We start from the raw sequence: 27,246 nt of genomic DNA on the forward strand, positions 1-27,246 counted from the left end.
AAAAACCAATTCCAATTCCAAGGGTGAAAAATCGCGAGTAGGTCGCGGGCAAAGGGCGCACAGGTGCTCCGGTATCCCGAAGGAGGCTCCATCCTCGTCCTGGTCCGGCAAGTGCGCAGACGTCCTCGCATGTCGACGAGGATGCCCGAGAGAGACAGAGAGAGAGAGACAGAGAGAGACGGACAGAGAAACAGAGAAAGGGAGAGAGAGAGAGAGGGAGAGAGAAAGAGTGGAAGAGCGGTGGAGGCGCGAAACGCTCGTTCCCCCATGTCCGGAAGCATCGATGTGGCCTGAACCGAGGAGGGCCAGCCAGAGTAAGACAGAACGAGCTGGAAACTAGCCTCGTTCCCTATACATCTCCGCTGAACTACTATCAAGAGAAACAGAGATACCCGTACTATTTTCTCGCGCATGCGTGCCGTCAGCCTCCGGTGCGGCCGACGAGAGATCTAGATGGAGTACGAATCGGGTGGGAGCGCGAGGGTGAGAGAGGGAGAAGGAGGAACGTATACACTGGTCTCGTAGGGCAGTCGTTCCTCCTTCGTCGTTCCTTCGCAAAGGTGCAGACCGCTTTTAACGAGATTATTTCGCACGAGAGGGAAAAAAAGAATTCGAAGTCGACTCGCGACCGTCCCAACGATCGTTCCGACTCTCGTTCAGGAGATACATCGGTGTCTTGGCTCGTTCGGTTGGATACTAGCGGGATCGCGTATCGTACGGTGTCGCTGCTCCCTCGTATTAGCAGTGCAAGTGGTGTGCCGGTGGCTAAGCGAGAGGAGCAGGCGGAAGAAAGGAGGAGGAAGCTACGAGACGATCCTCGTCCTTTTCGTCATCGTGCACGGGTCAGTATCGGCCTGCGGAAACTTCGTTTAACCACTTTTTTTTCAACGGAACCGATATCATAATCCGAGGAACTAAGCTGTACGCGTTCTAGTCCTGGAACAGTGTCTTTTTTTTTCTACTTCGAGGATCTAGATAAGGCTAACCAATTTGTGAGTGTACAAGGGGATAGCCGTTGGCACGCTTCTATTTCTTGATCGACATTTATTGATTGCGGCCAGGAGGTGCCCATAGCCGCCGCGTTTACTCGTCACGCGAAATTTTTGGCCGCACCATCGCGCGTTTTGCCGATCGATTCGCACGCTCGTCCTCCCACCAAGTCTCGCTCGCGGCCGACCCTATACATTCTGTCTCTCTTACCAGTCGTCCACGCTTTTCTCGTTTTAGTGGAAATTCTTTTTTCTTAAGAAACTTTCAAGTCCACATTTGTCATCTTAATGTCGTTTAGAGCTGAACGAGACATCGTCTATGTTAGAAAAAATCGTGGACCAAACTGCGTCTAAGATTAAGACAGACAAGAGACGCGATCCGTGTCCTGAACCGGGAATCGTCTCGATCGAAGCACACGACTCGACGTTTAACCACGACCCTACGATCGATCGTTCGACCGGACAGGACACTCTTACTCGACGTGTATATATGTATATGTCCATACGTGTGCACCTCTAAGTGTACGAGTGTGTGCACGGCTAATGTGTACGGTGCACGAGAGACATATAGTGTTTCCTCGATTCATCCTTCTCGTACGTGTGTCTCATTGGTTCCTTCCTCGTTGGCCATATTCCAAGGGTAGAGAAGAGAACATAGAAGTGATCTATGGGGACGAGTGGGCATAGAAACGGGAAGAAACCGACGGTAGAACCGTGAGTCGAGTCATTGCACTCTGGCTTGGGGTAAGACTTGGCTAATTGTTCCCTTTCGTTGTTTCAAGCGTTTCAGGATCGTTTCACTTGGCGCTCTCTTCGGACTGAAAAGTAAACACCACTAAGAAGGCTGCTTCTTCTTTCTTCGTTTCGTTCTCTTTTTTGTCTGTTTGAGTCTTGACGTTGAATCAGAGGAATTAGAGTGACAGGTAGGATTTTTGGCGTGAATCAAGCCTCTCACGGAGACACCAACGAAAATCCTACGGCTCGATAATTGCGTTCGAGTGGCGCAATCGAACGGCAGGACTCGTTTCTGGCTCGCTCGATTAGACACCGTCGACTATCAGGGCCCTCGGTAATAAATCCGACGGGATCAATCGTGATCCGATAGGGTCTAATTAAAGACGAAGCTTGAGATGCTTGAACCCAGAACCAATCCCCGTTCCGTTCCGGTTCGTTTGTTACCGATACGGACTTATCATAAGGTGTGTAAGTTTATACGTAGGTTAGATTATCATTATAAAGAATACAGAAGAATAGGGTAGTAATTGAGGGTTTTGAAACTGGTAAATCGTTGATGTCGTCGATGATGACGATCGATAATTGTTTAATACTCGTTTATTAGCACAGGATGGATCGTAGTGAGGAACGTTGATCTTCAATCTTGAATTTTACTTTAAATGCAAGACACATTTTTCTTGGTGCCATTGAAATTTTTTGGATTCTGTTTTTCGTGGTACACATTTCCTCGTCACTTTATTTTATGGCAGTGAAACCTGTTTGTAAAGTTTGGTAATAAGGCGCATGATAAAACGTGTAATATAATTTACGAAGGAATTAACGTGGAAATACCTAAAACATCAAAGTGAGTCAGAATTGATCCAGCCTGTTCAACGGTTAAGTCTTTGCAGTTCTATGTTTAGCTGAACCCGATAATGGATTTCGTTTCATTCTCTTTGCTTTTAGTAAAATATATAAAACTGATATTATTTCGTGCCGAAATTTAATTTAGCAGAATCATAAGAAGTAGTTATGTTCTTATCGTTAATTGGGAAAATTTATTACTAACTTTATAAGTATGAACCAATAATGATAAAACGTTGAATGCAATTTGGATTGCAATGGGTTAATCTTTGTCTGGATCGATTATGACTTAGATAGATCGTATAGGAGGTGTTTCGTATAGGAGGTGTTCTTATTTGGATTCTCGTTTTATTGCCATAAACGAAATATTTCACGCTCGTGACAACAATGTTCAGCGGAAACTGGCTGAGGATTAAACTTCATAGAGTGTAAAACTACCGAGTTTGAGGCTTCTATATTGTAGTAACTATTTAATTTTCACAGTACGTCTTTAACAAGTTCTTCTCTGATGTCTAAGTTTATACAATTAACGTTATGAAGTAGGTTTTGTATTATGGAATGTAATCTTCAACCAATGTGAATGAACGAAAGAAACAAACAGCGATATGTGAATAATTTGCATAATGTAGTTGATTTAATCAATCACATCTCTCTTATATTCTACTTCCCAATTCAGCTAAAGCATTATCTCTTCGGATAATGTTCTTAGTAACATCCCAAATGCAGGAACATTAAACAACTTTTATTGTATTTCATATCATCTGTTTCTATCTCCCTACACATGGAAGTGTCAGTTTGTTTTAATATCTACCGACCTCATACTCTTTTGTCCGCCAGACTACACAAGTTTTCGTTGTAAAAAAGGTACATTCGCGTCGTTTCCATTTGCTGTGTGTGTTCCAATACATATAATAATACACGTAATAATAGTATTTGTAAGAGAGAAACGCATTTGTTACCAACAGACATTCTGTTCGAAAAACGAAATATTCGAGTAGTAGAACGTTTGGATATTTTATTTTTTAATCACATTGTATTCCATTGTGATCAACGAGGACCATATTCGAATAAGACGCATCTCCTGTCATCTCCTAACGCAGGATTGAATTCTTTTCAGTTGCAGCACTTTTAAAAGCCTTGTGCGATGGAATAGGAGACCATTTATTCCCCCAACTACCTATGATTTTTCGATAATTCGTTAATAGGAGTTCACGTTCGGGTAAGTGGATTCAACTGGTAGGAGTTCATTTAATCAAGCACCGACTAAAGTTTCGCTCAAATAAGTGGAATTTATAGAAACGCAGTACTGCTGTACTGCACATACAGAACTACCACCGCAGCAAATTTTATTTAAATCAACGAATACTACATTCCTTGTCAGAGGGCGGTCGAAAGTGCGGAAGGAACGTTCTTAAACGTTAAGCGAAGTTATACTGCACTGTACTGCGCAGAAATAAGAAATACGAGGGACTGCTGATCTGTTTGGTTATTTCCGATAAACCCAATACAATTCTAAAGATAATACAAAAATGTAGTAACGCGTGACGATGAGTGACAGAGAACAGCGTATTATTCCTCGATGTAACAGTGTAATATTCCTTGACCCTGTGCTATCCCGTTAACCATCTTCTTATCTCTGCATAGCACATAGTACGAAACTATTACCGCGCCAAATTTCATTAAAACCAACACCTGCATCCAGCGCATCTCTTGTCAGAGAACGATGGAAATCGCGGAAGAAACGTGCCGTAGCCTCCAAGGCGAAAGAAAAACGAGGGGTTATCCAATGAGAGCCGAGTCATCGCACTCGCGGAGTACCCTCTTATCTTTCCGGCTGCTGGGTTGTAGGTTAGAGACACTCGGCGTGGATAGCGGCGTCACAGTGAGATCGGATCGATCGATCGACGACGTTTCGAAGGGAGCCTCTACTCGAGTTTTCCTGACCTAAGAACACAGGCCTGGAGTGCCGTAGAACGGGGTGGAGTGGACTCGAACACAGAATGAGCCACCCCTAGTGAAAGAGGGGGCGGGGGACATTCGAGTAAGCCCGCCCCGTTTTCGAGCGCACTTCTCCCTACTTCGACAACGACGATGACTGCAGATTTGTCTTTTCTTTCTTCTCAGAAAGAGGCTCGTGAGCCAGCGGCTCTTATCGACGACGACACGCGTCCTCTCCTTTTCGTTGTCGTTAAGTTAGGTTAGGTTAGGTTAGGTTAGGTTAGGTTAGGTTAGGTTAGGATAGGTTAGGTTTCATATGAAAGAAGAAGTTTGTTAGAAAGAATATCCGATTGGCTGTTTCAGACAGATACGATACAATCGTTGAGATAAACAAATTTGCTACTGCTCGAGAAATGTTATCTCTATAGATAAAATCGAATGTCGTTGCAGTGGACGATGGTAAATGAAGAAACGGAGTACTGCAGTGCCCGTTTAAATTCCAATCGATCCAACACTTTCGAGATGTTTCAATTCCAAAATGCGAGGCCGCATTATATAGTTCTCGTAAAGAAAGCATCAGATGAATGCGAGAAGAAACGAGAAAGACGTAATATATCCTTCAGTTTGCTACGTAAGTTCTATTCGCCAGAGGAAACAAGTAGAATAACCAGATTCGTGTCAGCCAGTAGAATGCTTCTTTTAACTAGACTCTACGTAATGACATATAACTCACTCAACTTTGATTATTTTCACTTGGAAAAAATGGTAAATATTCTCCGATCGTTAATAAATATATGTGTAAAAAAACCAATACGAAACATCTATATGGTTTCCTTGGAAAAAATATCAAAGGATACGTAAAAATGGCACTTTAAACAAGGCTAGATACTTCCTTAAGTAAACACTACTATATTCCCTTTGTCCCTGTACAGTTCCGCAGGACTTTTCCTCAACAACAGACAGTTGTAGTCCTCAAGTTGCGAATCGGTCGCGTGACGCTGGCTAATTAAAAGTCCCGCTCGCTCTGAGACATTCCTGCGGTGTGCTCGTAGATCGATTGAAGTTGTGGTTTTCGTCGTTATCGTTTCACCATCGAGTAGAGAGAAATTCCCTGTCGTGGCTGCGAAGTTCGTTGCTTTCGTTTCGAGAGTGGTTCACACTACTTGGTGTTTCGATTGATCTTGGACACGATTCTCGAGGGTTAGGAAGATGAGATAACGGGACACGACTCATGGCCATACAGAGAGGGGAGGAAAAGGATATACATATATAGGATGATACACGTGCACTCGGAGGTATCGTGTCCTTTCCTTTTTGTGTTGTATAGAATCGAGCCGAATGATGCCCAATTGACGAAGACCGCGCAGTCCTAGGAATGGCCCCATTCAGTTCCGTCTTCCTGGGCGTCTGGGGAGTGTTCGTGATCGTCCTGATACAAGGTACTAACTGACTTCTTTGTGTTTTTCTATGCTGTTCTATCGCGTTCAGTAGTTCTTAACCTTTGGTAACCGAATTTTTCATTGATGTGATATACGAGTGGCGAGGGAAGAATTAAATAAATAATTATGTATAACCCATTTGGGATCGACGACCCAGATGTTGAGTCATGCGATACGTCTTCTCAGTGGCCGAGGACTTGGTGTTTGGGTCATCGGTAAAAATTGACTCTTGGTGGAAAGGACATAGCGAAGTCATAAATTGAAATATTATTACACCATATGCGTCCTCCACGCATATAGACATCTTTATCCGTGTAAAGGAGCACTGAAGTGAAAACATCTTAAATTTTAGATTGCTAATATTGGTAAATATACAAGCTATTCATTCTGTGAATATAGCAAGAACAGAGTTCTTTGAGAAACATTATATTCTTGTATACATATATATATTTAGCAATTTTATTTAATTTAAATTCTTATGTAACTTTCATTTTATATTTTTTCATAATTATCAATGCAGATTGCTAATTAAATAACTAGAATTTCTGACGTAATTTACTCAATTTACCATGGTTTCTCTTGACAGAAAGATTCAATTTATATATTTACTAATATTTAGTAGATGAAACAAATTCCCATTCAAGTTCCACTTATTCAGTTTCGTTCGTATAAATGTCGAATTGCATAAATATCGACAGTCCAATTGTTACACATATAGAAAATGAAGAAAATAAAACAAGAAAAACTGTAAAGCAAAGATTTTATCTTTCTTTATTTACTGTTATTCCTCGCCGCTATTTTCATGCGCCGTCAAAGAGGAAGAAACAAGTGATGGTTCGTAGACACTGTTTCTTGAAAACGTGTCTGAGAACGGTACGTAGGCAGATTGAAAAAAAAAAGAAGGGAGCATCTGGTTGAGTGACCTTGAGCGACCAATTGACTCAGAGCCAGACTATAGCAAGAAAGTGTATAATTGAGACGAGTGGCTCGTTATCCGGTGGAGTGTGGCCGAATATCCTTGCCACTTGACTCACCGCAACTAGTTCTAGGTTAAGGACTGCTGTCGCATAAGTGACATCGCGGGGATTCTTGATAATGAACTATTTGCAGAATCTAGGCCCGTCAGCTGGGAGGAATGGTGGACCTATGACGGTATTTCCGGTAAGGAATCCCATGCTCTTATCAATTAATCGAAACACACTCGCATTCTTTAAGTGATCGTTCTCATGAAATTGTTATTCGGTTCTTGTTACAAATAATTTTAAATACAATATTCTTAATAATAATATATATATATATTATAATAATATGATAATAACTTCCACTTGCATAGTTTCTCGCTCACTTACAAGGTCTTAAACATTTTTTTAGGAACTTTTATATATTTTTCCTTTTCAATTTCGACCGACGAGTGTATTTCTTCTTATTTTCATCATGTACTTACTTATTTTCAATTTTAGAGCTATTATTCTTAGAATTTACTGTCTTTGTTCCTCTACTAGTTCCGTAAAGAACCAGAAGTCATGTTCAAGTTCCCCAAACACGAGAATCCGCCCATGAGCATCCATCCAACAATATGATAAATTACATGTTTCTCCCCGTAGGAATCATTTCTCTTCCAATCTTGTCAAACATTTCCACAACTTTCACCAATTCCATAAGAAACTAGAAACTGTTTTTCTTCCCGCAAGAAGTCACATTGATCTTCCAATGTTACCAAACATTTTCCAATCTATCGAAACCCTCTGAAACACGAGAACTCGTCGAGCCATCGAATGCCCCTTGAAACCTTACGATCTCGTCAAATCGTAAACTCCCTTCAGCGAAATAATTTCACGCCACTCCTCCCCAACAGCCGTGTAGCTGTTAATCCCCAAAGCTTATCGTGCCGGAAAGTTCTTCCGGGGAAGGGGTTATAGTCGGTCTCGAGGGCTGGGCGCGTTAATCGATGCTCGAAAGTCGCGTTCAACGTGTCGTTTAATCGGTTCGGCTTCGAAGGTCCCGGCTTCTGGGGTCTCATCAATCCGGATTGGTGGCTGTGCCACAAGGGCAGACGGCAATCGCCGGTGAATCTGGAGCCATCCAGGCTCCTCTTCGATCCGAACCTGCAACCTCTGCACGTGGACAAGCACAGAGTTGGTGGTGTGTTGGCAAACACTGGCCACAGCGTGGTGTTCGCTGTGGACAACGACACGCGTCATCCTGTGAATATCTCGGGCGGTCCATTGAGTTACCGGTACCAGTTCCACGAGATCCATCTGCATTTTGGATTAGACGATCGAACCGGTAGCGAGCACACTGTGGATGGACATGCGTTTCCAGCTGAGGTGAGTGTTTTATATTGGACCCACTGTAGTGGGTCTTTATGGCACTGTTCATGGGAATAAATAGTAGTAGAACTTGTTGTGATGCAGGTGTTATTTCTTTTTTTATTTTATTGTTGTCTTCCTAAAAATAAGTAAATACAGAGTATCTCAGTTGAAGAAGAGCATCTAAATATTTTGTTTGTTTTTTGTAACGTGGAACATGTCTATGTCATGATTCGAATGGTTTTAAAAGAGGAATCGTAGAATCGTGAAAGTAGAATCTTTTTGTCTGGTTATTCGTCTGAGATTTTGCGAGGTATTTTTTATTCAGCCGTGTCTTTCCTATTGTATATTGTAGCGGATGAAAAGATGCATTTGAGTTACAAATGAAATCGTGAGACGATAGAATGGAGTTCGCTTATTATTGTCACTTTGGGACTTGCAGTTTTTAATAATAACAATAACTTTACACAGTCTGATAACATTACAATGAAGATACAAGGTTTTCGCTATGGAAATCAAACGATTGCAACATTTCTACAATTTATGTTTCTCACAAATTGTATATTAAATGCATCAGAAACCTTTACGCTTTTGCTTCGCTTCTGCCATCATATTATTTCCTTGCCCCTGTGTAGTTCCATTAGTCATTTTTTCATATTTTCCTTCGACAACATATTTTGAAAAGATGAAGGGTACGCTTCAGAACAAGATTTATTTACTATCTAAAAATTCTTGCCATACACTCATGTAGAGAATAAAAAGTATGTTTTGGTTAAGAATAAAATTCGAAAGAAAAGATTCATTTAGTGGGAATTTGCTAAGAATTCTTATCGTTCGTCCCTGAGTATAATTATCACCATTGATAACAATAACCGAGGTTTGATTGCTATAGACGAATTATTTTTAATTAATTTTAAATAAAGTCTTTTGGGACCGATTGTTTATGATAACAATAGCCAATTGATAACATTATTCCGAATTATAATATCCGAACTATATTCCCACAAGATGGTCTGTGATTAATAATTCAAATCTTTTCGTGGTATCTGCCAGGCAGCGTTAATACACTGAACATAAAATTCAATATAGTTTGTGAATTTTGTTTGATGTGGCTGATGAGTACTGGCCACTAATTTGTTGCTATTATTATTAGTCCTCGAATTACGTCAATAATTTAGTAATAGTACGATAAATGCAGATGCACGATAATCATGCATCAATTAGTAATTCGAGATTTCCATATCTCTCTGAATTCGAAGTGGATTCAGAGTGAAATGGGATTCAAATTACCTAGGTAAAGAAAACATGTGGAACTCGGTTCAGGTTTTTCGAATGAATCTGCAATTTCCATATTAGCATTACGAATAGAGGAAATTAGAAAATAATTGAATTTTTGAAAATTTGACAAAATTCGGATTAAGAGATCGTAGAAAGTAAAGTTCGAAAGTTTTTTTTAGAGTAGACAAATGAATACAGTCAAACAAGATCGATAGAATATAAACATAGCTAAAGAGGTCCTACAGCAGACATGTGAATAACTGAAACGTAAAATGAACTCAGTCGTGTATTTTTAAAGGATGAACGCTTGATTAAGATCGAAATACATCTAGAATCAGAGATAAAAATTTCTAAACCAAAGAATAGTAGATTTAATCTAAAATAAAATCGACGCAGGCGTTTGCAAAAATAGAGAAAAAAGTACGACAAAGTTAAAAACGTACCTTAATATTAAATCAACAATAAATTCCAAACAACAGAAGCGTGGCAAAAACGCTAGATACTATAAAGGAAACAATAGAAAATAGAGCCTACAAAAGAGTTCTTTGACGAAAGAATAAAACGCAAAACGAAATGAACAGAAATGTTTCCCGAAAATAATATTAAATCATCAGCAAATTTTTATAAAATGAAGCCTTGCTAAAATATATATATATATATAAATAACATGAAATGAAACTCAAGACTTAATTAGATCAAAGAATAAAAGATCTCCGAAATATAACAGGTACTTCGCCAAATTAGAAACAGAAATATAAAAGAAGTAAGACATGTAACCTAACATTACATCGACAAAGAATTTAAAGAAACGAGAACAAGATGAAAGCTTGAGAATTAACAGGAAGTGAAGTTTCAAAGAAAGTTGTTATACGAAGGAATACACAATTTACTGGAAAATCAAATCAACAGGGATGTTTCACTTCACAAAAACAGGAAGAGAAATAAAAAGTGAGAGGTAGACATCGACGTCGCCTTGAAAAGCTGCAACATCGACTTCTCTGTTCCAATAACTGGTCTTCGCTAATCTCATGGATCGAGTGGCCAAGACTATCGGCCTCTATCAGAAAGCCTAGCCTCCTGGACATCCGATTATCGATCTTTCTTCGATACGTATCCGTCTATCTGCAGATTCTTATACTCGCCGATTACAGCACGACTTTTATTCACTTGATCACGTAACTGGAACTGATTAACGTGAAAGCACCGCCCTCTATCTTTTTTTCTTCTTCTCTTTCTTTCCTCTTTTATTTTTTTTTTTTTTCTCATTCCACGTTCGAAGTATTAATCTTCGAACTGGGTCAGAACTAGCGAACTAGGTTACCGGTATAGACTCGCGATATACGTGCGGCCCGCGAAAACGTATAGCTTTTAACAGTTTGCGGGTTCCTGTTACATCGACGTTGGGAAAGTTGGTCGACACGGAATTTGAAAAAATTATAAAACTTTGCTAATATGGCGGCCGGTTTATTCGCGTGACGAGACGACCATTCCTCCACCACTTTTAGTGATAGGCTCAAGTATACTACTAGCTCATAAGTATTCAGACATTCTGGTAAACTTATAATAATGGTAAGGTTTGGCCAGATTAAGCGTATACGGATTAGTATTTCTCGAATTATTGAAAACGCGAAAGAATATTTTAAACACAGGATATCTAATTTTCTGATAGGAACTAATGAAATATTTGGGTTATTCTAATTATAAATCAGATTAAGAAGGATCTTTTAAATTGATGCAAAAGCTTCTCTCACGCTAATACAATTGTGTGATAATATTTTACTAAACATACTCGAAGCAGTATAGTAACTAATAAAATAGTCTGATGTTAGTGATGAATAGTCTTTTATATAGTCTGATGACATTATAAAAATTTAACGAGTATTGCTTCTGATTGCTAGTTCATCATTCGTTTCTACACATTTGTAAAATTTATATACCGTTACTACGATTGATCAAAATATCCGGATATTTCTAAGCTTGATTTCGTCTCTATCCTCAGCATCATCGTCGTTTCTTCGTCGACGAATTTGGCGAAAACGTGCGATCATTTCAGCCGGATGATTAACGTTTTATTAATTTTGCAAATTTGTTTGTTGAAAAGCGTCGAGAGAATTTCCAAAATTTCATTGTTCCGGTTATTTTCGCGGAATATTTCGTGGCAAATTCGCTCGAGGCGAGACGAAAATCAACCATGGAAACGACGAAATTCCTTCTTTTTTATTATAAAATGTTCGATGCGGTGAGAGTAGAATAATCTGCGATAGATAACATTGAAAAGACTATATATATATATATATATATATATATAGTTTTTTTCTATCACGTATGTCGCGTGAAATGAAATAAAATCAGACAATGAAAGGTTGATTCGCGTTCACGATGGCACTTCGTTCGTCTGCATTCATTTTAATTTGTGCTTTTCGATCGAACTTCCGCCGCGTTAAAGAAAAAAAGAAATCACTCGCTGGATTATTCATTAGAAATTCATCAGTGGGTAAAGGGTTTTTGAACGGCGCAGGCTTAAGTGGAACAAATCCTCTTAAAACTTGTTGCCAGCTTAAATTGTTTAAGTCCGCATCCATATTCCTTTAAAAGTAAACGAACCCTTTGAAGATTATCTTTGGTGATTCTTCAAAATATTTAACCCTTTAATATTTTAAAAGTCCATAAAGCTACGTACATAAATGCTTCGTCATTCCGTTTATTGCTGGTAACCTTTTGTCTGACCGATAGACGATTTAAACTACTCACAGTCTCTGTCTGATCGCTTGCGTCTCAAACTACTTACAACTAGAAGCGCCATCACGTTATTCCTATTTACCAATAGTTCCCTGCATTATTCTCATTGATTTTTCATCAAAATATTCAGACTTCCAGTTACTTGAAAACTCCACCATTCGATTGACCGCTAGAAAACTCTGCCTGGCCATATCGTTTTTATTCAAACTATCCAAAAGCTCTGTCTGATCGCTTGCGTCTCAAACTACTTACAACTAGAAGCGCCACCACGTTATTCCTATTTACCAATAGTTCACTGCATTATTCGTCTTCATTATTTTCTAATAAATCACTATACTATTAATTTTTTACGCAAATTTATTTTACATCAAAATATTCAGACTTCCAGTTACTTGAAAACTCCACCATTCGATCTGCCTGGCCATATCCCTTTTATTCAAACTCTCCAGAAGCTCTATTTGATCGTACGCACCTTAAACTTCTTAAAACCTACACCGCCGTGCTACCTGCATCTACACACCAACGATGCACTATTATTTATCTTCTACGCATCACTCTTCATTTTTCCTATCTTCCAGCAATTTGTTACGTTACTTATCTTTTACGCAAGCTTTATAAGCCATAACCTTTCACCGCTTGGAAGCCTTGCTATTGCTCTGGCAAAGCATACGAGCTACTTAAAAGTTCCATGAAATCAAGAAAATTGATCACCCTATTCATTATTGAGAAGCCTGATTTTCGTATTGAGAAGTTCAATTTGTCTATTTAATCGACTATATGAAAGTTAAGCGAAATCGCAGCTACTCGATATGATACAAACATCACAACTTGTCTTACTCGCAGCTATCGCTACTAATCCAATTTCCTAATTTCTGTTTGAAAACAGTTGCAGATATTCGGCTTCAACTCGCAACTATACAACAACTTCTCGGACGCGTTGCAGCGGGCGCAGGGGATCGTGGCGGTGTCCCTTCTCCTCCAGGTACATGTCTAATCTCTCACAGGCCACAGGCCCGTTTACGTATTATTTTTCACGGGCCATTCTGCGAAAGATCGGCTAAACGTAAAACGATCGCGGTAAGCGATAACCGATAGATACAGCCTGTGTGCTGGTTGGCTTTCAGGTTGGAGACCTTTCGAACCCGGAGCTGCGAATATTCACCGAACAGCTGGATAAGATCAGATACGGAGGTGAGACCGTCAGTAATTTAATACACCCGACCGGACTCGAATTTCTCGAGGAAATCGAGTTTCCACGCGCTGCTTCGCGATACACAGTGCGAAGGGTGTGCCTGGAATATGTTTGATCGAAATCCACGATACGTTTCACGCATATTCTATGCACATACATACGTGAGTTCCTTCTAAATATGGTACTTTAATTAACAGGCATCCTGTTAATTGAATAATTAAGAGGAACTTGCATATGAACATTCACAAGCCAAAGTGGTTAGGCTGGTGTTGTTGAAATTTTTCACATTTCAGTGTCAAAGTGCTTGAAAAGATCGATGCTTATCTTGCGTATTTTCATTAATTTTCTATAAATTTCGTTTTATGGAGTTTACCGGTTTGACAAATAAGTGGTTCATACATAAATTGCTTCTTTCAAATTGCTTTTAAATTGGCTCGTTTTACGAGATTATTCAACTTTCACGAGGCAAAGGTTATACACGGTATTTTCAATCTTTCCAGCCGAACTGCAAATTTAATTACTTTATAAGTTACATCCACGTATTATTACCCTATCAACCTATATGAACGATTTCATTTTTAAATTTCATTTTCGCGAAAAATCGTTTCAGTTCGTTTTATCGGGGAAAAAAAAAAAAAAAAAAAGAAGAAAAATATTCAACGCTCGTGACAACCAGAATCTCCACACTTTCGCTGCACGAAAGTTAATTCGTGAATATCGATTTATTTTTTCATTAAGATAATTCGTGAAATAGACTCAATCAGTTCGATTAAACCATTTTGGGTACACCCTGTAGGATACTTTAATCCAATTGAATACGCAATTACGATCAAATCGAATATGTTATTCAATTATACATTTGAATTGACACTTTTGCAGCTGGTAATTTATTTTTCAAGCTATAAGTCAATAGCTGGTTGTCGCGTTATTAGTAGAAATAATATATATTTTAATTTGTAAAAATACATTTTACTCCTTTTACATATTCACAATTAGAAACTTATCACCAAAAGATTTGTAATGAAAATAATAAATTTGAAAAAAAAAGATAAAAAGGTGAATATATTTATAAAACTTTCAAGTTCGTTTATAGTTTCATATCGTTTTCTTATATCTCTGTTATCTTCCAAAATTACGCCAGCTGCAACCAGCTGTGGCTTATGAAAAGACGTAATTTTACGTCAGCCACTGCGAATGTGTCAATAGAACAAAAAAAAAAGTTAATTAAGAGAGGTTCATAAAGGTGGCTCGCAAAAAACAGATTTTAATTACTTTTCAACAGCAAAGACCGTCCATGATCGTGTATGATACTTGAAAACAAATTTCACAACTTTCTATTTTAATTTCACATTATATATCGAAGATAAATTTAATATGTTTAATGTCTATTTGTCATTAACATTAGATTACGGCTAGATGAATTTTTAAACGAAAGTTTTTCTACCTACTTAAAGTTACACATTGAAAATAAGAACTTTAAATCAATCCCCGTGCATTATTGATCTTTTGTTTTCGCCTTCGGAAATTTTATAAACATTCCATTATATCGATAAGCAGAATATAAATAAAAATTACTTTGATTCGAGTAAATTACACTTGGAAAATATAATGCTATTCGCAGAATAATTTTGTAGATTCGTACTCATTTATTATACACATATACAGTGATGGACAAAAGAATGCAAGTAATACAAAATGTCACTAGAATATTACGAAACGGAGTTGTATTTAACAAGAGCAACGAATAGATACAATGCATGCTGCTATATAAATTACTTTCATCAATACGGCAAAAAATGTCTAATAGAGAAATTACCAATGCTCATACACAAGCACCAATTTTAGTAGCAATTTTATGCTTTGTTTTATCCAGTATTGTAAATGTATAAGTGAATGGACCATAACAAAAAAGAGTTAAAAAAGGGACGAGGAATCTTTAAAAATTAAATTGTATGTTAATAACCAAAACGATTTCAGCTATTAAATCCTACTTTATCGTCGCATTCTCGTTTCAAATTGTTCCTCGTATAATCACCAGTTTAAGTCGTCGTTCTCAACGACGGCCACGTTAATTGCAAACTAATTGATTCCGATTGCCGAGAAAAAGGCATCTTTTCCGGTGAAACACGTCAAACGAAAACAGTAATGCGAATTGAAAATAGAAGGGGAGAGGACTCTTCTCTGGGGGTGCATCAGCTAATTAAGGATATTGCTTGCTCCAAATAAAATCAGACGGAGTAAACGATCGCTATCGACGTCGAAAGAGGATTTTTTCACCGATTATTTGCACGTGATATCGATGGCCGACTAGCACACACCATTTGCATAATTAGCTCGTCCTTGATCGAAAAAATTTATTGTACCGAAAGTAAATATATGTAATTTCGGGCAATCAACTAGTTAAGGATCGGCATATTTTAAACCATTTTCTTAGAAATTTTAATTAATTTCCTACATCGAAGCATGTTTTACCATTGAGATTATATAAATAGATCATCTCGAAGATTTGCAGAATATTTTCTTCATTATTATTGCTTTTTTCATTTTATGAAATTTCTATAAATATATTCATTTCTTTCATTTAATATATACATTAATACTATGATACGAACTATCCTTTTCCAATTAGAAAAAGTTTATGCAATTTTACAATTATTCTACAAATATTATCTATATTCTAATACATTTTTTGTATCTCGATAAAATCGATATGAAAGTTATTTTATTATGTATTTTTTAAATAAGAATTTCACATTATTTAACTGCTTTGTCCTTAATAGGTTAATCCTTTGTGTATTATGAATACACACGTTTCAAATCAAAATACACATTTCATTCATTTCACATGATTTCATAAAATCGAAAAATGATAGCTTCAATAATAAAACGTGTATTGATTACCTGACATTTCTGTTCTTCGTTTTAGAAAGTTAGTAATATAATAATAGAAAGTATAAATACGGGAATTTTGTATAATTAATCCTTTGTGTGCTATTGACCCACGCGTTTCGAACAAAGATGCGCGTTCAACGAACGTTATTTAATTTTACATCATACAAAGTTAAAAGAATAACTTCGTTACGCGTGTCATAGTTAATTGACATTTTGTACAGCACGCGAAGCAGGAATAGCATGGGTATACACCTCAAATTCTAAATAATTAACCCTTTATACGGTACGGACGCGTATATCGATTCGATGAATTTCATGAGCATCGCATATAGCTTTATAACCTCGTCACTCTGTCACATCCGTGCTTGACGAATAGTGGAAAAGCGAGTGTTATGTATTTTACCTGATTTTATATATTACCGCATTAAAAAGAATAATTTAAATATACGTGTAATAAATTGATTGATACCTTGATCAGCATGTAAAATCGTAATAGGTATTACGCTGGCAATAATAGCGATCGCGTGGCACACAGTATCACGTCGTATATAGGAAGTGTTGTAGGTTAGAATATTCAGCTCACAAAGGATTAATCGTAGGAATTAATATTCACAGACTAAAACAGCCAAATATAATACTTACTTTATTTCTTTATCTTTAACGGTTTCTCAATGGTATACGGATATCGTAGTCAGTTTTATAAAGATTCCAAGTTAAATACAACAACGACCTACATAAAACGTTTAAATAATACGAAACGTTGAACGATTCTACGCTAAACATAAAGAACCACACAAACATTCAATCGATGTAAATATCATAAAAGAAATTATATACTAAATACAAAAATATGCATGGGTATTCGATACAAACGTAATCTCGTAAGATGATAGCGCTTACTATTTCCTTATTATAAATAGTATTTCACTCGTATCGCAGGGAATTTCACAAAGACTCAACGCTATGAACGAACATTCAATCGACACGAACGTCGAATCTAACCTCAAATATAACTTCAGCAGAAACAAAGTCAGAGATTACCCGATAACAAACGGAAAGTGAATTACCTTTAATCTCTTCTTGCAAAAGCTCAGAAATCCTTTCTAAACTAGAATCTCTCACGTAAGAATAAAATTCACGCGCATAAGTATGTACCTCCAGAAAAGCTACGCGAAATATCGGTTTCGCGATTCACAGTCGAAGTAAACGCTCGAGACGCTCTCTGGATCAATGCTGTTTTCATGGTATTATCGATCGAGAGCGCGCCGCGGGCTTCTTTGAATATTTCTTTCGGCCATTAACGACACGAAGTACACAGAGTACATATAAAAGTGTAATATCAGGCGTTAGAGGCGCATGTTAAGGAACGCCAATGCTAATTGGGGTACGTATGCGCGTCACGGTGGCTGTCGGATCGTCATGTTATCGATCGAACCGATTGCACGCAGGCCAGGCGATGGAGATTAAACGTTTCGTGGTACGAGAACTGCTGCCGGACACGAAATATTACATGACGTACGACGGCTCCATCACGATGCCGGCCTGCCACGAGACTACCACGTGGATCATCCTGAACAAGCCGATATACATCACAAAGCAGCAGGTGAGGATGAAATTTTCATTGAATATGCGTATATATGTGTGTGCACCTTCGCTCGCATGGTATCGAACATAATGGTTTGGTGATTTTTTTTCTAAAAGTTTCCTAATTGTTACCATATGCAATTTTAACCACTTTAAGACTTGCAATATGTTGTAAGGTAACTTTTACAATGTTACTAGTGAATTGTCATAATGTTTGCGATATTATTGACGTTTAGTGGAACGTATTCTAGTTTTAAAATTACAATTTTAATTAAAACGACTATATCTTATATTACATTATATAAAATTATGCACATTGAATTGAGAATAGCGACATCAAGACGCAGTCGTTGAATATCGACCATCACATAGCGCCATTGCGGATAGGAATTACATTGATCCAACTTTGAAGTTTCCATAGCTGGCTATGCAGCTTCTGCTGATCTTCGTTCTCTATGACTACGAACAAGGGTTAATTTGCTACTGTTGAATGACCGGCTTCAAGTTAGCCAGAGGAGGTTTAGGTTCTCTGCAGTTCGATTGTTGAAGCATGCGGTGAATATGTTCTCAGCGATGTTACGATAACCTTTGAGTGGCGGAAATACTTGATTGGTTGTTGTTCGACTTATTAATCGAGTGAAATTAAGTCGGTCAAAATGTTATGTCGGTCACTTCCTCGATAACGACAACGAAAAATTCATCGAAACATTTATTATTCTCAATTAGTATCTGATAAAATATCAATACAATTTTTAATCAAAATTATATCAATTATGTAGAGTAGAATAATAGTAATTTTGAATAATTCTCGATGCTTGTACTTATCGCTCTTTCTCTCTGGTTCTTTTTCAATTTCTCAACAATTGAAAGACTTGCAGTCCCGGTATCTAGAACCTTATTTCGTTTCTGCGGTCGTCACTGATGAGGCCCGCATTTGGAGCTCCGACAATTTGAAGAATCGTAGTAACTCACGCACGAAAGCAGTTTCTGATGTTCTTTTAACGATTTCACGTGGCCAACAGCGGGCGTAATCTCGCGCGCCACGTAGCACGCACAGACCAAGAAAATTGGTTTACGTGAGTTCCTTATCACGCTTTGATGTCTTAATGTATTTTTTTTCTTTTTTCTTTTCATTCTTCCTTCCCATTCTTTCCCCTTTTTAATTTTCTTTTCAGAATGGCTGATTTGGCAAGTTAAGGCGGTGAATTACAAAGTAAAGATTCGGTTTCGAAGCTACTCATTAAGGGTTATATAGCGAGGCAGGCAGAGTTTAATGGACAGTTCCGTGTCGTTGATCATTTTTTCCTTTAATTCGATCATAGCGTAGGAAATTCAGTTAGCTGGCAGTTCGTTGCGATACGCCAGCTAAATATATAAATATACACCTATACTGTTTATATGGTATTTGTGAGTTTGTATATTTGTGAAATTATTCCATATTTTCTCGGAAGAAATATTCTAAATAAATCAATGTCAATTAAGTTACTCATCCTAAGTGTTTAAAATAAGAAGAAATTTCTCAACACAGTAACTTCAACTTAGCTAAAACGAAACTTTGAATTCATTTCAATTACGAGGATAAAAAGTAATAGCTCTCTAGGAAGCTTAAAAAACCATTAAAAGTTATTTTATTAAAATGAAAGAAAAAAATGGACATCAAAATTCGAGGATGGCAATGAGGCATAAAAACTTTCTTATTCAGTTCGTAAGAAAGTAGGAAAAACTCGTTTTGAACTTCAATCCTTTGCTAGTTTTCCTTCAAACATTACAGGAAATTTGATTAAAACAAGATTGCAATACAAAAATCTAAAAAACTTAACAGAGTTTACTCGAAAAATTCACTTCCAACGTATTAGTACACCACTTGCCTCGCAGTTGTTCGTCATTCTCGATCGGGGCAGCGACGCGACAGCCGATCTCAATTGCGTACAGTGCATAATTTTTCAAAACGGGCAGTCGACTCATCGTTTTCATTCGCTGCATAATAGATCTATCTGTCTGCGGATCAATCAGCCAAATGGATCGTTTATCACGATTCTCCCTCTCCGTTTCTGTCTGTCTATCTGTCTGTCTCTCCCCTGCTCTGTCTTTCAAAAAGTCGGGAAAAACTTGATCCCTTTTCCGTGTCTCGCGTGCTCCCGCCGTCAGATTCGTATTTTAATATTACCGGCCAGCGAATCGGTAATCGATGCATCGCGTATTATCATCGAGAAACTCGTTCGTATCGATATGCAGAACGATACGAAGCCTTTGAAAAGGAGAGGGAGAGAAGGAAAAAAGAGCGAGAGAAAAGGAAAAAAAAAACAAACGCGTGCAAACAACGTCTGAGACGCGAATAAAATGGATCGAGGTCTATTGACTTGCTGACGGAAACGTCGCTTTGCCGGTCGAACGATTCCGTATTGAGCTCTTTAAAGGAAGAATTAATCTCGATACGCCGGTGTACGAGATATGATTTTAATTCCAGTGCCTCGGATAGAGCGCTCGATATGATCGATATAAAAATGCGCTTTGTTACCGAGCAAAGTGGAAGAATCGGTCAACGAACGTGAAACTCGTTTTTTAATTTAAGAGAAATGGTTATCTGGGTGACGGGGGTAAATTGTATTTAGAGTAGGGTAATTTTGGTGATTAAAGTAACGCGTGTATTTATTAGATTAAGTGATAAAGGGGAACATTAGATAGAAAAAGTTCTTTGAATAATAGTATATTTTTGAATAATTTTTGCATAGATGGAGATTTTTCTTTTTTTTTTTTTTTTTTAGTGGAATGATCAACTATGGATGATCAAGTATCAATAAGAGGAAGTTTCATGTAAAGAATTGAATAATTAGATAAAAAATTGTATGTGGAGGTTAATTTTATTTATTCTTTTTATGGAATGTTTAATTTCAGATAAATCACCTTTTTAAGTATAGAAGGAAATGTTATTTAGACAAAAAAATATATGTTTCTTCAGTTAGATATTTTCATTACTAATGAAGTGTCTAAATTTGATTGATCAAATTCTATACAAAGCCGAAAACGCAATTTTTTTATTCTTCATTTTCGTCTTATTTCAGCGTCAAGAAACACCACTTAAATTATGTTGAAACACCCTGTAGAATATCAAAATTTGTGCACGAAAATACCGAGATATATTTATTCTAAAATTGATCTAATTGTTCTAAATTATTAATCGAATTATTCTACAAATAGCTTATATACCTAGCGATTTTAATATTTTATTACTTTCATTATGAAACGTGTTTCAAATAGCGCTGAGTATTTTGGTTTTAAATGTTAAATAGAAGATGTTCATGCAAATTCATGTCTTCTATATATCAATATAACTGAAAAAATGGAATTCCCAAAAACATTAGAATAATCACAGGCATTTACACAACAATTAAAAAAATATGATAAAATTGGACGCTCGAGAACCGCATACGATAGCATCAAATTTAAGCTGCTACCCTAATCCTTTTTCACCTTGATTACGTTTTCTATCCCGGAAATCTTCTTGAATATATAACAATAAAAAGATCAAGAGAATAAATAGAGAACAATGCAATCGATCGATACTCCCAAGCCATTGTACGGCTGTAGACAAAAGGAAAAGATATGACAACCCATAGCTTCGTGTAATAATAACAAATTTAATTTGCTGTCCCTTCGACCAATTCCACACCCTCGTAAAAGCTAAATACTGAAAAAGAAACCACGAAAACCATAAAAAAATGCAATCAATATTCGATCGTTTAACCGTAAATAAAAATCAAAGCTGGAATGAAAAAAAGAAGGGACTAAAGAGGAACGATGGAAAAACTGGATGTCGAAAGTTTCGTGGCGAAACTAATTTATTCGCGGCGATATCGAGGAGAGGACGACCGCGCGTTGATCGATGATTTAACAGCCACTTTTCGCGGGATGATTTACGTATCCACAGAGGGTGGCGGCGATGCATTTTAATAAATTTATCGGGGACAGCGCCGGTGGCGTGCGAGAAATTATACTTGCTAAAACAGAGGGCCGAGATTACGTGGCTAGTATTTTTCGGGGCAAGTTACCCAGGGGGCGACATCAAAGGGATGCAAAATAACCGAGCACACAAACAAACGGCACACGTACAGGGAAGAACCCACATGCACGCAGCGTATTGCTCGTTACACCGAAAAAAATCCAACCAGGAAAACCACCGGTGCACACGGTGTATCGAATATTCTAGTAAGCTTATCCCGGCCTCGTGGCCCTCCATTAGAGCGAAAAGAGCGTCCCGTGATGTCGACGCGTCGATTATTAGCCCACTTTTTCCAGCTCACATTTTCGAGCCTGATATTTCTAACGAGGTGACATCGTCCGGAATATTTTCATTTTTCCTCGTACAGATGTACATATTTATATGTTATATATACATAATTATAATACGTAGCAATAAATTTAATAATTGTAAAGCGTAATATATATTTATTCTTTAATAATTGAAATAAATCTTAATTTAGATGAGTGATAGGGAAACAAAAATGTTATTACGACAGAATTTTTGGATAGTGGGATAATCACTTTTCTGATATGGAATTTTATTTATTCACATGCGGATTAAGGTTAATATTTAAGGAACCCATATTTTTTTAGGATTTATAATATGTAATTTAACATATAATTTAACTGCATATAGTTACATTCTTTTCGTACCTCGAGCCATCGAAGTCCTTTTCCGAATGCTCGGTCGAATAAAGGAAAGAATACGTTCTATATGAACACTAGTAAAATGCGTACATATTTGAAACGTGAAAAGGCATCTGTTCCTGGGAAATATCACGTTTGAGTGACAGAGCATTTGGATAATATTAATGTTATTATTATTTTTATATTATTATTATAGAATGTTCGAATATCAAGATATTCGGATAAGGGGAGCTCTACTGTATCAGGTTGTCCGAAAAGTATCTTTCGTTTTATAAGGTGATAATAGATGCACAACACACCGTTTGTTTTATATTATTTTATTGAGTTATACAGGGTGGTTGGTAACTGGTGGTACAAGCGGAAAGGGGGTGATTCTACGCGAAAAAAGAAGTCGAAAATATAGAATAAAAATTTTTCGTTCGAGGCTTTGTTTTCGAGAAAATCGACTTTGAATTTTAGCTCGGTACGCGTGCACTTTATCATGTCTCGTTATAACGGACCTCACTGTAGATCGTTGTCTCGATGGAAAAATATAAAAAAAATAAAAAAAAAATTTTTTATTTTATATTTTCGACTTCTTTTTTCGCGTAGAATCACCCCCTTTCCGCTTGTACCACCAATTACCAACCACCCTGTATATGCTCCATTTAGTTCTATTAGTACAAAACGGATCATGCATAACTCAATAAATACAACTTAATACATAGTGATATTCTTGCGTATATTTTATAGAATAAGGGCGAAAATTTGTTCAGAATAGGTATAGGAAAAATTTATTCAGAATGAATATCTTGACAACATATTCCAAGGTCGTCGAAATCGGTGAGACGTGCCCCATCATAAATAATTATCATCAAACTTGATATTTTATATTTCAGTAAAACGAACTCTAAAAGTTCGTAATTGGGTATGAATTTTAACAAACTTTTTTATTAAACTAATTGCAATTTTCTCCGACTGGATAATCAAACGAGGTTAAACAGGAGTTTGAAATATGGGAAGGACGAGCAGGTGTTGTAATGGAATATTCCTGTCAAAAGTCAAAGAGCTGATACGAATAACTGCTGTTGTGTAGCACAGGCATCGAGGACCTTAACTTTCAAGCTATTAAGCTGTTAGGAGGGAAAGGTCGTCTTGAAAGAGCAGAATGCAAAAGCGATAAGAACAAGATCGTCGGTGTTGTAGTTTCTCAAAATTGATAAATCGATAAATCAATATCTATAATAGGCGTTCTGTAGTAAATGCTAGTAGCTTGTTGGCTCACGGAGACTGTTTGGGCCATTAAGCCATTATAAAATGCAAAGACGATAAAGAACAGGGTGTCGTATTTACTTCATTTTCGCCAGCCGATAATTCGTACAAAATTAATCAGATTAGTTCGCACTCTACTTTTATTAAAAAGGTTAATGGAACGTTATTATTTCAAGCGTGTTACTTGAGGCGCAACATTCCTGAAATTTCGATTCTGTCGCAGATTCTTTAATAATTCATTAAACACGTTAATGTATAATATTATCGTTTTAGCGAAACTTTCATTAATTTTCTATTACTCTTATTGAAAATTTCTGCTTTCTGATTAACAGATTGTATTAATTCAATGGAACAGAAACGTACTCTTTGATATATTGCAATAATATTTTGTAGGAAGTGTACCAAAATTTTGTTATTTTTTATATCCATTAAAGATAAAACTTATGTTAGTCCAAAATTACAATCTCCCCCTCATTTCAATTAAAAATATTTTACTGCTAAAAATCAAACAAATCACCTGCACGACATCTATTAAAATGCTTAACTTTCAAAGTATTCGTGGGAACGATCGAAACATCGAAAGTTTAAAATTACGATCCCAGCCTCATATTTCAATCTCCCGTTCTTCGATAAAATAATCCAATTGAAAGTAACTCGATCGACAAAAAAAGAATCAAACACATCAATCTCCGTCGCTAAAAAAAATCAAACGAATCAATCTGCACGATCGCCGTTAAAAACCTCAACTTTCAAAGCTTTCAGGTTATTAATCTTTCACTCGAGCAAAAAGCAAAGAAAAAAAAAAAAGAATACAAAGCCTGGAAAAAGAAGAAAGCAAAGACGCGAGGGGATAAAACAAGGAAAGTGATATTGACTCGATTCGTTGCAGCTTCTCGCGCTGCGACAATTGATGCAAGGGGACAAGGATCATCCGAACGCGCCGCTTGGGAATAATTTCAGACCGCCCCAACCGCTTCATCATCGTCCCGTTCGAACGAACATCGACTTCAACATTCAGGTAACGCTTTTCCCGTATACGAGTTCCTTCAACCGTGCGATAACCCGTTATAATTGTCTGGAAACTTTTTCCTCTTCAGGGACCGAAGAACTGTCCGACGATGAATAGGGACATATACTACAAAGGTATGAAAAGCTGGTTGCCGCCTCGGTTCCACGTGAAATGGGAAAAGTTCGTTCGGATACAAAGCTGGAACGACTGTTGCGCCAGTTGTCCACCGACTAATTTTCTGCGGCTCTCTGTTGGGCAAAAATGGCCATCGAGTTGGATGTTTTGTTTCCAGTTACTGATAACAGGTGTTGATGGGAATGGTAATGGTAGAATACTGGGAACGTGCTGGCACATTAAATGTACCGGTTACTGTGCAACTTTCTGCTAACAGTAGGCTATGAATAAAATGGCACGCAAGCTAATCAGAATTGTAATGTGTGAAACAACAGATGGCGGTAGTAGATAATCTTTTCTTATGAGAGGAGCTTGATACTCTAGAGCATATTATAAAAATCGCAGAATCGGTTCTTCTCTGATTTAGTAACAAAAAATGGTTGTTATTACGTATGATTAATTGATTATCTATCAGCATAATCCTTAGGCGTTCTAAAAAATTGTATCTATTGGTACAGAAATTTTGGCAAAAGATAATCCTTGTTATTAATTAGCTGTTTATGTACCATCAGAATCTTTAGGACTCTCGAAAAGTTATATTCATTGGCATACCAAATATCAATTAACATAGTGACAGAGAACGATTACTCTTATCAAATTTCATTAATTTATCATGATCATAATCCTTAAGAACTTGAAAACAACAGGATTAGCAATATAGGCTTATGACTTTCACGAACCAAAACACGAGTAAAATATGTATGTAGCTTCCATATACAATTTTTCTGGATCAAACCATTCTCCTCAACAAATTGAATCCATCACCCTTCTGGCTTTTGTATTCCAATGAACTTGACCTAATTTACATACGAATAGATCGTGAATCTAATAATAGAAGCTGACCAAAATCATTTCGATAAAGACTCTTAACGTTATTTTTATATTTGTTGCAGCCAACAGCTGGAAATAACCCCGTAGCGAGTTATAGCAGCGGCTGGAGGTGTACTACGCTTTCCCTGGGACAAGCTGGAGCCACGCAGTTAGCAGGATAAAAACCCACTGACATATCAATTAATGAGCGCGACCAGTGGTCATCGTGTCGATCGGATCGAGCAGAGGCCATCGTGGCGCGTATCGTTGAAAGGAAGAGCGAGAGAGAGAGAGAGAGAGAGAACGCGCGGAAGCGAGTGAACGAGCAAGAGAGAAAGAGAGAACGAACGTGTGAAATAGAAAAGAGAAGCCAGAATGACGCGAAGAAGAGCGTGAAAGATTAACAAAAAAAAAAAAAAAGAAAAATGCTTCGTTGTACTATTAGACGTGAATTGCCAAGTATGTTTCCAGTAACGAGAAAACAAGAAAAAGAAACACAAGAATACACAGATTACACAGAGACAGGTACACAGAGAGACATATACAGAAGATATACCTATATATAGATTACAATTTAGCGGAGATAAGGTTTAAAAAAACGTAAGATTAACACAAGATATATTATTATACGTATATCGATCAACTATCGAAAAAAAAGCTATGACTATCGTGGCCTGTGTTGGGGTCGTTGACGACTACGATGATCGTGACGATAATGATAGGTACGGGGATAGAAACGAAAGACACGAGAATTCTATATGTATAAAAGAAATGAAGGAAAAAAAAAAGAAAAACTAAAGATTCGCGCGTGATGGAAATTCGCGCCTTATACGCCCACTCATACCGCCACCTGCATATACATAAAACATACAACATACATGCATACATGCATACATACTTAACATGTACACACACATATCGAGCGAAAGTTTATACTATATTCTTGTAATAAAATGCTGAAAAACGTAGACGGAAATAACGACATCGAAACCCTACCTTCCGTGTGAACACGTTCAACAACGCGAGTAATCCCACCAATCTGTTCCACATCCTTTTATCTCGCGCGCTTTGTCTTCTCACGTGGGATTCCCCACGAGTCTTACACTGTAGCGCCACTGCGGTGCTATCTCTACGGCGCCGGCTGAAACCTTCAAGTTACTACTCGTGTCTCACACGCAAACCGATAAATTAGAGATCTACTACGTAAAAAGAGGTAAGTCGAACCAACAATAGAGAAATAAACTTCGTGACTCAAAAAATATCCTAGTTCCATCACTGTTTCTCATTGGCTCCCAGCGAACCTTCCCAACGTATTCCGATTTCTAGGTTAGAAACCATGGAACGTGTTCACCAATCCTCGCCATATTACCCTCGCAAAACACAACTGACGAAAAGC

General features: G+C 37.4%; 2 protein-coding genes across 2 annotated transcripts in view; one reads left to right on the forward strand and one right to left on the reverse strand.

The window, feature by feature from the left end:
* Positions 1-17,523, reverse strand: part of Pngl (N-glycanase Pngl) — a 53,380-nt gene extending 35,857 nt beyond the window's left edge. The window contains exon 1 of the mRNA XM_033347637.2: positions 17,422-17,523. The gene's annotated coding sequence lies outside the window, so the exon portion shown is untranslated. The remainder of the gene's footprint in view (positions 1-17,421) is intronic.
* CARPB (Carbonic anhydrase-related protein B) lies at positions 508-26,818 on the forward strand. Its single transcript, XM_033347659.2, has 10 exons — positions 508-842; positions 5,833-5,944; positions 7,055-7,105; positions 7,943-8,271; positions 13,157-13,252; positions 13,395-13,461; positions 17,803-17,957; positions 24,747-24,875; positions 24,955-25,000; positions 25,934-26,818. Exons 2-10 carry the CDS (start codon positions 5,881-5,883, stop codon positions 25,948-25,950), a joined length of 954 nt encoding a protein of 317 aa, XP_033203550.1. The 5' UTR covers positions 508-842; positions 5,833-5,880; the 3' UTR covers positions 25,951-26,818.
* The last annotated feature ends 428 nt before the right edge of the window (positions 26,819-27,246 follow it).

The sequence above is a fragment of the Bombus vancouverensis genome, chromosome 13 (genome assembly GCF_051014615.1).
Source record: "Bombus vancouverensis nearcticus chromosome 13, iyBomVanc1_principal, whole genome shotgun sequence".
NCBI lineage: Eukaryota > Metazoa > Arthropoda > Insecta > Hymenoptera > Apidae > Bombus > Bombus vancouverensis.

What these genes read in the sequence shown, in the direction of transcription:
- CARPB (XM_033347659.2), top strand. Translation starts at nt 5,881, where the DNA reads ATGGCCCCATTCAGTTCCGTCTTCCTGGGCGTCTGGGGAGTGTTCGTG. An exon ending in GACCTATGACGGTATTTCCG is followed by an intron (nt 7,106 to 7,942) that starts GTAAGGAATCCC and finishes TCGGCTTCGAAG; the next exon opens with GTCCCGGCTTCTGGGGTCTC. An exon ending in ACATCGACTTCAACATTCAG is followed by an intron (nt 24,876 to 24,954) that starts GTAACGCTTTTC and finishes TTTCCTCTTCAG; the next exon opens with GGACCGAAGAACTGTCCGAC.